This window comes from Planococcus citri, chromosome 5 (genome assembly GCF_950023065.1).
Source record: "Planococcus citri chromosome 5, ihPlaCitr1.1, whole genome shotgun sequence".
Lineage (NCBI taxonomy): Eukaryota > Metazoa > Arthropoda > Insecta > Hemiptera > Pseudococcidae > Planococcus > Planococcus citri.
Window position 1 is genome coordinate 49,960,391 of NC_088681.1, and position 13,599 is coordinate 49,973,989.

Sequence of the window (13,599 nt, forward strand, 5' to 3'; positions counted from 1 at the left end):
ATTTCTTTTTGATAAAAGAAAAGATTTTGTTCAACTTGATTGGTCCCGTTGAACTATTCGCCAGATTTAAAATGATTCGTTCGTGAACGACATGTCGGAAATGATTCATATGCTTTTTAAAGATTTTATTTGACTGAATCGTTTCGTTAATGAACGATTCAGCCTATTTTGACTGATTCGTTCGCGAACGATACATTTCAAACTTACTAAGTATCGTTCGTGAATAATAATTGCGAACGATTTGATTGAAAATGATTCATTTTTTAATAAATAATGTTCTTAACTGAATTCGTTCTGTTGATAAACGACAGTAGTAGGCTTAAAATAATTCGTTCTCGAACGAGTCGGTCAGAAATGATTCATTTTTTTTCCTCGATAAAAGAAAAGATTTTATTCAACTTGATTGGTCCCGTTGAACTATTCGCCAGATTTATAATGTTTCGTTCGTGAACGAACTTATCGAAAATGATTCATATGCTTTTAAAAGTTTTTACTCGACTGAAGTCGTTTCTTTAATGAACGATTCAGCCCATTTTGACTGATTCGTTCGCGAACGAACTTGTCAAAAATCATTTATTTGTTCATAAACGATTTTAATCATATGCAATTTTTTTCGTTAACGAACGATTTACCTAGTATAGGATTTAAAATGATCCGTTAGCAAACGAATTGGTCAAAATGAATAAAATAATTCTTTTGTGCAAAAAAGTTATTTTTAAAATATCAGTTTTGAAAAATACTGCTCGATTGTATTGATCTAGTTCGTTAATGATGCAATCACACCAAAATAAATTGTTCACGAACGAATTTCTCTTCATCAAAAATGTTTTTTTTTCTGGCTTGAAGATTACAAACTTTTTTTATGATCTGTAATTCGAGGGTTCCAATTTGAAAATTTTCAAAATGAAGCGTTCATGTATTTTTTACAGCAAAAACAGAGAGTGAGAGAGAGAGGAACGACTCCTTGATTATCTAGGTATTGAAAACATGAGGCAAGAATTCTAATTTTTGAACCCAAATTTGTGATTAGCAAATTTAATACTCGAATAAAATTTTTCGGTGGGAGGGGGCGAACGTTTACCAAGATGTAACTCCCTTGAAAAATGATTTGATATTTGAAAAAAATTTCTGCTTGAACTTTTTTCTGTGAGACCATTATTTGAAGAACTAGGAAACGGGTCGAAGGCTTATCTTGTTGGAGAAAGGATGAGAAAATGGCAAATGTGACTCTTTCGGGAAAAATTTGGATTTTAAACTTCCTGTTTCATAATACGAGTAGACTTCTTTTAATATCTCGATCGAGCAAATTACCCATACAATGTAGACCTTTAAATCAATTCAACATGGAAAATTTTGGATTTGGCTATAAAAATTGTCTCGTCAGTAAAACTGTCTTTAAAAATAATCACGTAATTAAACATGCAGCCAGACAAGCAATACGTCAAATTAAGTTGTTTTTAATTCGATCAGAATCGTTCAAACATACGTGCATATTGAAAGATGAAAAAAAAATGAAAAATTACAAATCATTTCACCAAACACTCGAGCACGATTCGAAAAACCGGCTCGGTCCGCTAACGCGTGCTTTTAAAAAACAGTAAAGAGAGTTGAAAAAAACGCAGCAGCAGCAATTAAACTTCCTCTTAAATACCTATTATTTCCTACCTATCTAGGTACCTATATAAAAAACTGCATGAACAATCTCAGCCCCTTAAAAGCTTTTGAAAAACTTGGCATGGCTCAGTGCTGAGTCACCACTTATCGTAGGTACCCATTCCTTAATTAAATACCTACTTGAATACGAGGTTATTTATACAAAAAGTGAGGGAAAAAATTCCTAATTTGTTGAAAAATAATTGTAAAATGAAATATGTAGGTACACCGAGTGGCTGCTCTTTACAATGCATTAGTATTAATTATGATACTTGTCACGCCTCGTCAACAGGTTTGTTTTTTTTGCTCAACTCTTTCGATATTTCCAAGTCGTTAATTTTCCGACGCGGAACAGCTCCGAATGATAAAAGAAACGACTCGATTATTACGAATAAAACATACTCGTAGGTAAGTAAACGATTTATGTACTTACTCGTAATTCGTGTGCCTTCGCCTTGGTCGACCTTATAGAGGGACGTGATCGAGGCGCGTGCATCAAAATACGAGTAGGTAAGTAAAATGTAGCGGTACAATGTGAACTATAAATCATGCGAACAGTTGGAAAATATTCAATATTGTTCCAATGCGTCGTATGGCACCTATTGTTTTATTGGAAAGTATAAATTTTCCCACGAGAGTTGCGAAATTTTGATCTAATTTCAACTGTGGTTTTTTATGGGTGAGGTTATTTTTGTAATCGAAATTATTGTGTAGGATTCGGAATGAAATAGGTATTTAGTGGTACCGTATTACGTATTTAATTTAATTTACTCGTACAATGAAACGAGCAACGAAAGTGTGTTCGAGTTGCAGAGTACCCGAATTCTTGTCATTATTTGGAGAGAGATAAAAAAAAAACAGCTACTACTGTTGATGTTGGTAATTAAATTACAATGACAATTTTGTGGTATTTTGAAATCAACATGAAGAATTTTTCGAGTGTGATGCATACCTACGTCATTTTTTTAAAAAAGATTTTCAAATAAGTGATGAGATTGAAAAAAATCAACCCAGAAAACTCAATTTTGAAAATTTTTTCTCTTATTGTATTTCCTACTTTTTTCTACTTAGGTTAAACCGACACTTCCGGAAAACATTCTCCATAATTAGATCGATCAAAAACAAAAATACAAGATGAACTAAAATTAGTACACCTGGTTGATGACCTATTGAGCGTGTTTCATTGAGCAAATATTGTCGACTCATTGTACGAGCCTTCAAGCCACTCATTCGCGAGTGTCAAATTAAACATAAATTATTTTAACACTTACCATATGAGCTTGGCGCGTTTCGTCGATGTAATGAGTGGTAATGATGACAGTAGTGCCTCCGTCTTTCGTTATTTTCACTAAATGGTCCCAAATGCTGTGTAAAAAAAAATTAATTATCGATTTATATAATCATAGGATTAAAACAATCAGGGCAGAGTTATTGAGCAGCTGAAGCGGAGAGAATGGACAAGGGTGAAGAATATTTTTAAATTGTGTGGGAGAAGAAGAGAATTTGTAAATGATTTTCTGAAATGCAAAGTGAGATTAGAGAGTCGTTCTGTTTGGTTTTTGAGTAGAAGGGGAGAAAATTGAAAAAAAGCTACCAATTTATATAGTTTAGAATTGAAGAGCTCTATTCCAAAGTGGGTCAAGTCATTTTAAAAAAAGGCACGTTTTACGGAGATTTTTACTTCAAAAGTGGGTTAAGTCATCGATTTTTCAAAGTAAATTTTTCTACAAGTAATTGTTCTATGTCCAAAGAAAGGAAAGTTGCACCGACTTTTGGAAACAGAACAAATTTCAGCATCGAAAACACTAAACGCATTTTTTGGAGGAAAAAATGACTTAACCCACTTTGGAATAGAGCTCTTCAATTCTATTTGAATAGTTGAATAGGATTTGGGACGAATCATTCGAGAATGACTTTGCTGCAAAAGGTATTCTTTTATTCCAGCTGATCATTTCCCGAATGATTTCATTGAAAATTTAATATTTTTGACTGAGAATATACCGAGGTAAATTTTCAAATGATTCAGATGGATCATTTGTGAACAAATTGACAATTTCCCCCTTTTCCTTTATCGTAGGACTTTCCTTCTCTTATCTCTTTCTGCGATAGTGATCACGAATTAATTTTTTCACTGATTTATCATCGTACAGTTCTTTCACAGTAACTAAAAAATCTCAGAATTTTGAGTATCTCTTCAAAATATAAAAAAGGTATGTATCACTTCCTGCACTCTTCCTTTGATGCATTTATCGAATTTGTTGAAAATCAAATGAATGAATGTCAAGAATAGTTCGTTTGTAAACGACTAAATTAATCTGAAATTTTCAGTAAGAGACATAATTTTTCTTTCAATATTATATTGTATTTTTGAAAATTTAAATTTGAGTAAAAATCGTTCGCTAACGAAGGAATCATTTTGGTAAATTTTCTGAATAAATCAAAAAATGCATTTTTTTGTGCGAAATGTTGTTTTTTTTAAATTTTTCAACGATTTTGTTTGAGTTGATACGTACGAAGTTGACCAATAACACTAGGCAACAATTTTTGACTTTTTTCGTGTGTTCGGGTTGAAAATGGGCTTAATCGATAGTTTAGACCCTAAAACAAAAAACAGAGTGGGATTTTTCAATTTGAATTGTTTTTGTGGTCAGGAGAGATGATCAAAGTTTCAAAAATGGCCGTTTTTGCCCTATTTCGCGAGTTTCTGGCGACACCAGTATTGTTTTTCGAAAAAAACCAAGATCATATTCGGATTCTACGCACTTTTTTAAGTAAACATCTTTCCCGGATTTTTGATTTTCGAACATTCAAGCGCATACGGAAGATTTTCGTTTGTAACACGAGATTTTTACTGCACGAGAGCCTCGCCCGCGCGAACACGGTTCCGCGCCACGGTTACATCGTGGAGTAACGCCAGCGTCGCGCGCTCCGAGTTTTAAAATATGTTACAAACAAAAATCGTCCGTATGCGCTTGAAACTTCGAAAATCGAAAATCCGGGAAAGATGTTTACTTAAAAAAGTGCGTAGAATCCGAATATGACCTTGGTTTTTTTCGAAAAACAATACTGGTGTCGCCAGAAACTCGCGAAATAGGGCAAAAACGGCCATTTTTGAAACTTTGATCATCTCTCCTGACCACAAAAACAATTCAAATTGAAAAATCCCACTCTGTTTTTTGTTTTAGGGTCTAAACTATCGATTAAGCCCATTTTCAACCCGAACACAAGCATGCCGTTGCCTAGTGTAATTAGCGAACGAACGATTCATTTCAAAAAAAAAATTCCTCAACAAACTGTTATTTTCATCAACTGATCAATTTTTTTTTTGAACGACTTTTCCCATGAACCTGAAAATGTGAGTACTTCAAATAAACCTGCCCATTTAATCGTTTGCGAATGAATCATCAAGTGATGAATTGGTTCTTCCCGAATCGTTTTCGAATGACTGAACTTTCAATTCGAGTCAGTTGATCCATTGGAAAGCTCTTCGGTCGATAAAGACGTGAAAAAGTTCAGAAATTCAAATTTTGAGTTGAGAAGTTTGCTCAAGAATCATAAAAAGTGGAGAAAGTGTGCCAAAATAAAACTGGATAAAATGACGAATGAATTTGTTTCAATGATTTTATCGTAATATATTTTTTTTATCTACGAAAAAACATGATTTTTTTTCAAGGGGGGAAGGGGAAGGAGAGAGGAGGAAAATGAGGTTTATAAAACTGGAAAATTGATGAGAAAAATGTCGAGAACTTTCGACTCTGATTTTGCAAATTTTTTGAACACCGTTTTGTATATTTTTTTGATGTGAGTTAGCTCCTGGCAAAGATCGTTCATGGTTTGTGAACGATTTGCTCAGATTAAAATTGAGCTGGACTGAGAAAATAGCCAAAAACAGCCTTCTACTTTTCCCCTCCTCTTTAAAATACAAAAATTTTCAAAATTTGAGAAAATGTGTTCAATTTTTTTGTTTTGATTGAAAAATTTCCCCTACGATATGATAAATAAAAGGTTTCATCATTGGTGATTTAGAAAAACAGAGAAAACGGGAGGGGGAAGGAAAGAAAATACCTCTTTAAAAATAAAATTCATCTCAGGATTTACATACATAAAAATTCTAATTCCAGCGAAGAGCTTACAATTTTTTTTGGAAAAGTATACTGAAAAATTTTCAAAGGTATTGAAAAATTTGCAAAGTTTGTGATTTCACCCTTCCTTTCTTTTCCCGGGTAATTCTTTTCATTTTTTTTTTATTCGAAAATTCGTGTACGTTTACGATTGATGATTATCCTTTTTTTTTTTGGATGCTTCAGGAAATTTGAGTCGGGTCAAATTCTTCTTCCCTTCTTCCCCTCATACTCTTCACCACCATTCCTTGGGCCTGTTCTGGAGGAACTAGTAAACAGTGAACGAATTTGTCAAAAAATTGTTCCTTGGTACATTTTTTCAAGTGATTTCATTCTTGGAAAATCATTTCATCATCTTTCAAGTTCAGGGTCTGGTGGAAGGGTGGGGGAGGGGCGGTTTCTTTGCTCTGTCTAGTGGTGCAAACTGATTCCCAAATGAGGAAAATTTTGGTCTGTCCAGTTCTAAAATTTTCAAAAGTGATGATTCATTACGTTTTTATCAAAAATAAATGGTCGGTGTAGTTTTGAAAATCCAAATTGACTACATCGATTTTGAATTTTTTTCACGCCCCTATCTCCCTTCCTCTTTTGATTTTTTTTCAGTTTGCATTTTAGACAGTTCTCAAAATACTTCCATATGAGGTAGGGTGAGAGAGAAGGGTGCAGAGGGTCAAATTATCGACCAATTAAATAATTATAAAAATACAAAGTGTTGTTTATTAAGCTAAATTTTCATTTTTAATGAAGCCCAGAGGCTCAGATTGTGCGCAGTGTTGCCAATCCATGCTGAAATTTGTCTAATTTTTTTGGAACAGCCTTTGAAAGTTGACTATGGTAAGGATACTGTACTAATTAACGGATGAATTTTGGTCCAGTATCAAAAATTTGTGCCATTGATTCATCCAAAGGCCATTTTTATCGACTTTTCAAAAATTGAAAAATTCAACAAGCCGCTGGAGGCAGGATGTCTTAAAAGAAGTGCGAGCAAATTGATTTGGGAGGAAGGGGGAGGGTAGGAGGAGGGTGGAAGGGCGAGAAGGGCTTTCTCAACGGGATAAAATTTTGATTTTTCTTCATGAGAATAAAGGAATCTTCGAGCATTTGAAAATTCACCAAAAATGTGAAAAAATATGAAAATCAGCGTTTAAAATTTTTTCACAATGATGGTGTATTTTTTTGTTGGTATTTCATTTTTTTTATCTCTGCCAAAAAATTTTCTGTCCAATGACATAAATCCTTTTGAATGAATTTTTTTTAAAAAGATTTTCTAAACAAATCTTTTGCATTGGGCTAAGTAATTCGATATCATTCCTCTCCTTTTCTTCTTTTCACTTTCTGATACCTGCTGCTCATAAGTATACGATATAAAAAATGAAAAAAACATGCGTGTACCTACCTCTGTCTCAAAACTGGATCTACTCCTACTGTAGGCTCGTCCAAAATTAATAGTTCAGGTTCATGTAACAAAGCACAAGCCAGAGATACTCTTCGTTGCTGGCCACCGCTGGAAACACGATAAAATATTCCATCATTACGAAACATTCTACGTACTAGCGAATTAACCTATCGATATATTCCCAATCCCATTTATATTTAACAGTTGAATGAACTCGAGGATTTCCAGTACATATCTCTATCTAGTATAATAGTTTACGTAGATGCCAATCGATGATTAGAAATTCGATTCATTTTAATAGATTTTCAATTAAGTACAGGAAGAAAGTAGGTATCTACCTGTTTTTCGATACCTACCTACTAAATAAATTAATCGATAGATTATACGAGTGTACGGTGCGAATTTCAACAGAAGATGGGTAAAAAAATTAGATATCTAGTAGAAGAAGATACCCTTGATGACGAAATTTTCTCCTATTTGGAATCGGTCTATCTCAAATACATTCGTATAGAGTGGTATAGGTATACGACATTGAATGTATAATAAACAAAATATGGCATCGATTAACCTACATTTTAGGTGCTTAGTTGTCTACTTATTACCTACATATATTATTATTAGTTACTTATTATTATTTTTTATAGACGAGTATAGGTATTTAAAGCCATGAAATGGCATTTTCCGGGTGTTTTATTTTATGTATGCGTCTAATTCTGAAAATACTCGTAATAGTATAACCTCATCGAGATTTTGTTTCGCACGCTATTAACCCTGATCGAGTGTAAACGAATTCATTGGAATTGGCCATCGAGTAGCATTACACACATCGTAGGACTACATAGGATCTCTATTCGTAATTAGATTCCACTCACCTGAGAACTTTTACGTATCTATCGGCAGACGGTAACATTAAAAAGTTAATTAAGAAGTCGACCTTTGGATTGATTTCTTTAGTTGACATGCCATTAATCCAGCCGAAATAGTACAACGATTCACGAATAGTGAATTCTTTATTCAATGCCACTTCCTACGAGAGAAACGGTATCATTAAAATCATGTCGTGTGAGATGAGAATTCCCAACGGATTTTATTTGCTTAGATAGTCGAGATTCACAGACAGACAGATCGATTGGCAATGAGAGAATTGAGATATATACGTACTTGAGGCATGTACCCTATACGAGGTCCTGGAACACCACTTCCAGCAGATCCTGGTTTTCCTCCTAGGACCCATATTTCTCCAGCGTTTAATCTTCTCCTGCCTACGATGCAGCTTAGTAAGGTCGTCTTGCCACAGCCACTAGCTCCGAGTAAACCGTATCTGTAAAAAATAGAGAAAATTAGATGATCTGGAGTTGAAGCAAATGTTCTATTCTAGTTTCACGATGACTTTTCGTATATGGGGTTTTGTTTTCCCAATGAGTCATTCTGGTTAATTATCTAGCTCCGGTTTTATATTACTGTCCATAAATGTGTTTCCGTTCGAGATTAATTTGATGAGGTGGAAAATCATGTACCTTTTTTCGGCGGTCGATTTTACAATATTAATAAATGAGAAATATAATTTGGGAAGGTATAACAGCACGTGTGTTACTGACATAGGACTTATGGCGGTAGTACGTTCGTACCAGCCTTGAAAAAGGTTTTAACATCGATTTCAGTTTATATATTATAGTTACTTGTAGATACCTATAATAATATTCTTCGTAATACCGCAAACGTAATAACTGCCGAACTGGTTCATTGCATAAATCTTTTTTGAAGCAAAAAATCGCCAGAAAATACTTATAGGTAACCTGTTGAGTTCGAGCACATTCATTGAGGTGCTCATATGTGCCATAGATAACCACCACCGACGACTACTAGATAGACGTAGATGAAGGGCATGGTGAATCACAACATTTATAGTTGAATCGTAATTATACCGACGAGAGTCTTGTTTTATACGAGTTTTTTTTTCTTCTTTCTTTTGCTGCGGTAGCATCGTGTGTATGTAGAAGTGCCAGTGTTATAGATAAAAATTTCAAGGTCGATTTCAGGAATTTGTGTGATGTGTTGGACTATTGGTGGTTTTTTTCTGTCATGGAACTTGTGTTTAGATTTTATAGAATGGTATTTGATTTGGTTTTTTTCTGGTATGTGTGGTTTCGATGAATTTCTAAGGGTTGGGAGGGGGTGAAGTGGAGAGGGAGTATGATCAGAGTTCAATTGATTGTGTAAAAATGATTTTTTTTTCGAAAAAAATGGGGAAAATTTTGAAACTTTGTTCAATTTTTTTTTTCAAAATTGAAAATGTTTTTGAATTATTATTTGAAAAGTCACCTGTAAAGTTGGAGATTGAATTGAGTTGAATGAATCAGTCAAGTGTACTGGAGAACTGCTCGGTTACATAATCGCTCTACTCATTCTACTCATATTAGTGTTGGAAAATAATCGTTTGTGTTTATGGAATTTTTTCAACGTTCGCGAATGAATCGTTTGAAACATGAATTTCAAGTTTAGTTCCAATTAAGTGTGATTGACCATCTTTCTCGTGTGTATCTCTTGGCAACGATTTCAAAAATATTTCCACGAGACTGGCCTGCAGCCAAAATATTCGTTCTGAATGGAAAATTGTTTTCATTTTTGAAAATGTTATTTTTTACGATCAAATTGTGATGTTCTCAAAATTTTGAGATTCTTGAGACAGTGCTGAATTTTTTCAATCTGTACTTATACCAATTTTATGAAAATTTCATCGACTTTTTTAAGCAGTTTTATTTTTACTTGTGTATATTACAAGATTTTCACGATACTTAAGTACTTGATAATTGTTTTATTAATTTTTTCATTTTCTCATTTGAATATTTATTCAACTCTTCCAACCATTTTTCAGCAATTTGAAGTAATTTTCTTAATTTTTTATTATTACGAATCTTTGAAATGATTTCCAGATTATTTTCAGGGTGTCTCTTGATAAAAGTCGTAAATTTTTCTCGATAATCGTCGAAACAGAGGAACTTAACATCATAAAAAAAAATGAAATTTTGTTGGACGTGATGTATGGTAAGAGGAGAGTGATTTTCCCCTCAGGTATTAAAATTTTGAGATTCCATTTTGACGAATAATTGTCCAATGAAATTGAGCTTTTCAATTTTTGATCGAAATAATATCTCAAAAACGACCCATCTTGGAAAATAAAAATCTATCCATACTCTTCAGACGAGGAACTTTTTTGCTCTACAATTTTATTTCCCTTCATTTTTGTTCTCTTTTTTGTGGTAACTTTGATTCTTCTGTGAGAGAAAATGCAAATTTTTCACACAATTCAGCTCAATAACGTGTCTCAAAAAACAACCTTTCTGGGAAAAATGATCAACAGTCTGCTGATATGAAACTTTATGCTGTATTTTTTTATTTTTCGTAGGACCCCCTTTGATTCGACAACAAAATATCAATTTTAATGGGAATAAAATTGAAATTTTGAATTTTTTAAAAATTATTTGAACTGAAAAATCGGTTTTTTTAGAAAAATTCATTTGAAATAACGAAAAAAAATTAAATGAAATAAAATTGAAGACGTCATAGCAAAAAGGACATATGTGTGAAAGTTGTATTTTGAGAAAAAACTGTTTGAAAGTTTGAGTGCTTGTGAAGTTTAGAAATGTGCATATTTGAACATGGTGACGATTTTATCTTATTTTCCCACTATCTATTATATGAAATGCTATGCACCATCAGTCTGGAGGAAACTGTGTGTTAGCGGTAAGCGCTCAAACATTTCGAATTATATGTCCTTTTTGAAGCGAAAAATTGGCCAATTTTTTTTTTGATTTAAAAATGTTTTTGAGCAAATTTTTGGATTTAAACCAGGTAAATAATGGTTGATAACACAAAATCGACCATATGAGTAACCTATTATCTCTGAAAAAATATCGCGAAGTTGAGTAAAAAAAAAAAACAAAACAGACAAGTTTTTTTGGACAATTTTTTTTATTGATTTAAAAATGTTTTTGAGCAAATTTTCGGATTTAAACTAGGTAAATAATGGTTGACAACACAAAATCGACCATGAGTAACCCATTATCTCTGAAAAAGTGAATTTTTAATCGACTTCGCAGTTTTAAAATGGAGATATCTCACTGGTTTTTCGACTTTGTGAAGTGGGGATGGTCTCATATGATAGAGGAAGGTCTGAAAAATAACAATATGGATTCGTCTCAAAAAGGACATATGTGTCATATATACCCCTTTTTGTTATGACGTCTCCAATTGTAGATCTAAGAATTTTTCTCCCGTAGAGTGTTAAAAATTTTACACTCTGGAATTTCGTTTTTTTTTTTTTCAATTTTTTCACATACCCTTATCATGTAAAATTGATTTCATGTGGTACAGAAATGAGAAGAATTGAAAAATTTTCGTCTTGAATGATTGATTCAAGTTGAACTTTTTCACTTCCGATAAAAATATTTCAAAAACAAAGCAGAATGATATTCCTGAAAAAAAAGGAATTGCTCTTCACTAATTGAACATTTTGTCAATGTTCTACCATTTTTTTTTATTTTTTTCAAATTGATTTTTTATAGTGGGAAGATGAGAAGAAGAAAAGTGTAATTTTTTGTCATAAGGAATTGTTTGAAGATGAACTAAGGTACTAATTTCAGCTCAAATTCGGTTTCTTTTCACTTTCTTTTTACAAAATTTCAAATCCCCCTACCAAAAAAAACGATTTTCTGATATAAAAAATTTGAAAAAAAAAACAGATTATTGTAAAAATGGATTTTTGAGAAATGAAAAACGGTAGGTACTCTGAAAAATTGAAAAATGGCAAAATTATAGAGCATAAAATTTTCCACCAGGAAAAATATTTTTAAAAATACTTGCATCGAAAAATTGTGGGGGGGGGGGTCATTTCAGCCTTCTGTATCTTGTTTTTGCACCGATATTGGAAACGATTGAGTAATTTGCGAATGATTCAAATAATCAACTCATCGTTCTCAGAGATGGAATTCGAAAAATCAGTTCCTATGTTTGGCATTTGGACCAGTTTTGAACGAGATTCGTTTGAAAAATATTTGAAGAATGATTCGTTAATGGTTCATTTTTGAGTACCAAAAAAAAAAAAAGAAAGCAGGAAGAAATGAGTTATAAAATGTTGGATAATCTGTGATTTTTACGATTTTATTTTCAGTTTTTGATCTAATTTTCAGAATTTCCAATTTCTAATTTTGATTTTTAGTTTAAGTTTAATTTCCAGTTTTCAATTTCAATTTTAGTTTTTCATTTTATTTTTAATTTTTGATTTCATTTTCAAAGGTATTTACCTCTCACTTCATTTTTAAAGTTTTAAGTTTTACTCTCATTTTTCGATTATATATAATTTTTTGATTGAAGTTTCAGAATTTTCCATTTGATTTTCAGTTTTCAATTATTTTTCCTGATCTTTCGGTTTTATTTTCTATTTTAATTTCAGTTTCAATTTTTGATCCAATTTTCAGATTTTTCAATTTCATTTTCGATTTCTGATTTCATTTTTCAAGTTTTTTTTTTATGTAAGTATCAGAATTTAAAATTTTTATTTTCAATATTTTAATTCTAGTCTTTAATTTGTATTTTTTTCGAATTTTTGGTTTCAATTTCAATTTTTGATTCTATTTTCAGGCTTTGCTTTGATTTTCAGAATTTTCAACTCCATTTTCGATTTCATGATTTCATTTTCAGTTTTTAATTTTATTCCCAGTTTTCGATTTCAATGTTGGTTTTCTGCAATTCAGTTTTTAGTTTTTGATTTAATGTTGAAAATTTTCAATGTTATTATCTATTTTTAATTCATTTTTTTTACACCTAATTTTCAGAGTTTTGGATTTTATTTTTCATTTTTTGGATTTCATTCAGGTGAACACACCTTACAGCTTAGCTGATTGTTTTTTTGGGAGGGGGAGGGCGTCTTCTAAAAAATGGATCATGAAAATTAATTTAATTTTAATTCAGAATAAAGATTGTTTTTTTTTCAAACAGATAATCAAGGTCTTCGAGAATATACTTGTTTATTTCGGATCGTGGAAAAATCACTTACCCGATGTGAAATGACGTGTTTTTTTTTTTGAAATCACAGAAAAGACGGATCTAAAGAAAGATGTACCCCTATCAAAAAGTAATCTAAGGTTAAATTACCTCACAATTTACCATTAGGTTCATTTCGATCGAGCTTCACATTTATGAGAAATGCTGTTCCTAATTGAAGCATTAAACAAATTGTTCAGGTTTAAGGTCCCTTTAAATGATGCGAAATCGTTAACATAATGATCTGTGTTTTTTTCGAAGAAGGTGATTTCATCTGCATCGATTTAATCGTAATGGCCAAATTGTGGTTACTTACTCGTTTATCGAATGCAATTCTCTCTACAACTCTATACTAATGAGTTATCTACTCGTACCGGGTATTGGGTA

At 32.3% G+C, this 13,599-nt stretch overlaps 1 protein-coding gene across 2 annotated transcripts in view; it reads right to left on the minus strand.

The window, feature by feature from the left end:
* osy (oskyddad) overlaps positions 1-13,599 on the minus strand; it is a 62,472-nt gene that overhangs the window by 14,321 nt on the left and 34,552 nt on the right. For both annotated transcript variants that reach the window (XM_065369137.1, XM_065369136.1), the window contains exons 3-6: positions 8,332-8,491; positions 8,043-8,197; positions 7,171-7,278; positions 2,925-3,018 (exon numbers count right to left, since the gene is read on the minus strand). In XM_065369137.1, the coding sequence (XP_065225209.1) occupies positions 2,925-3,018; positions 7,171-7,278; positions 8,043-8,197; positions 8,332-8,491 (517 nt within the window). The remainder of the gene's footprint in view (positions 1-2,924; positions 3,019-7,170; positions 7,279-8,042; positions 8,198-8,331; positions 8,492-13,599) is intronic.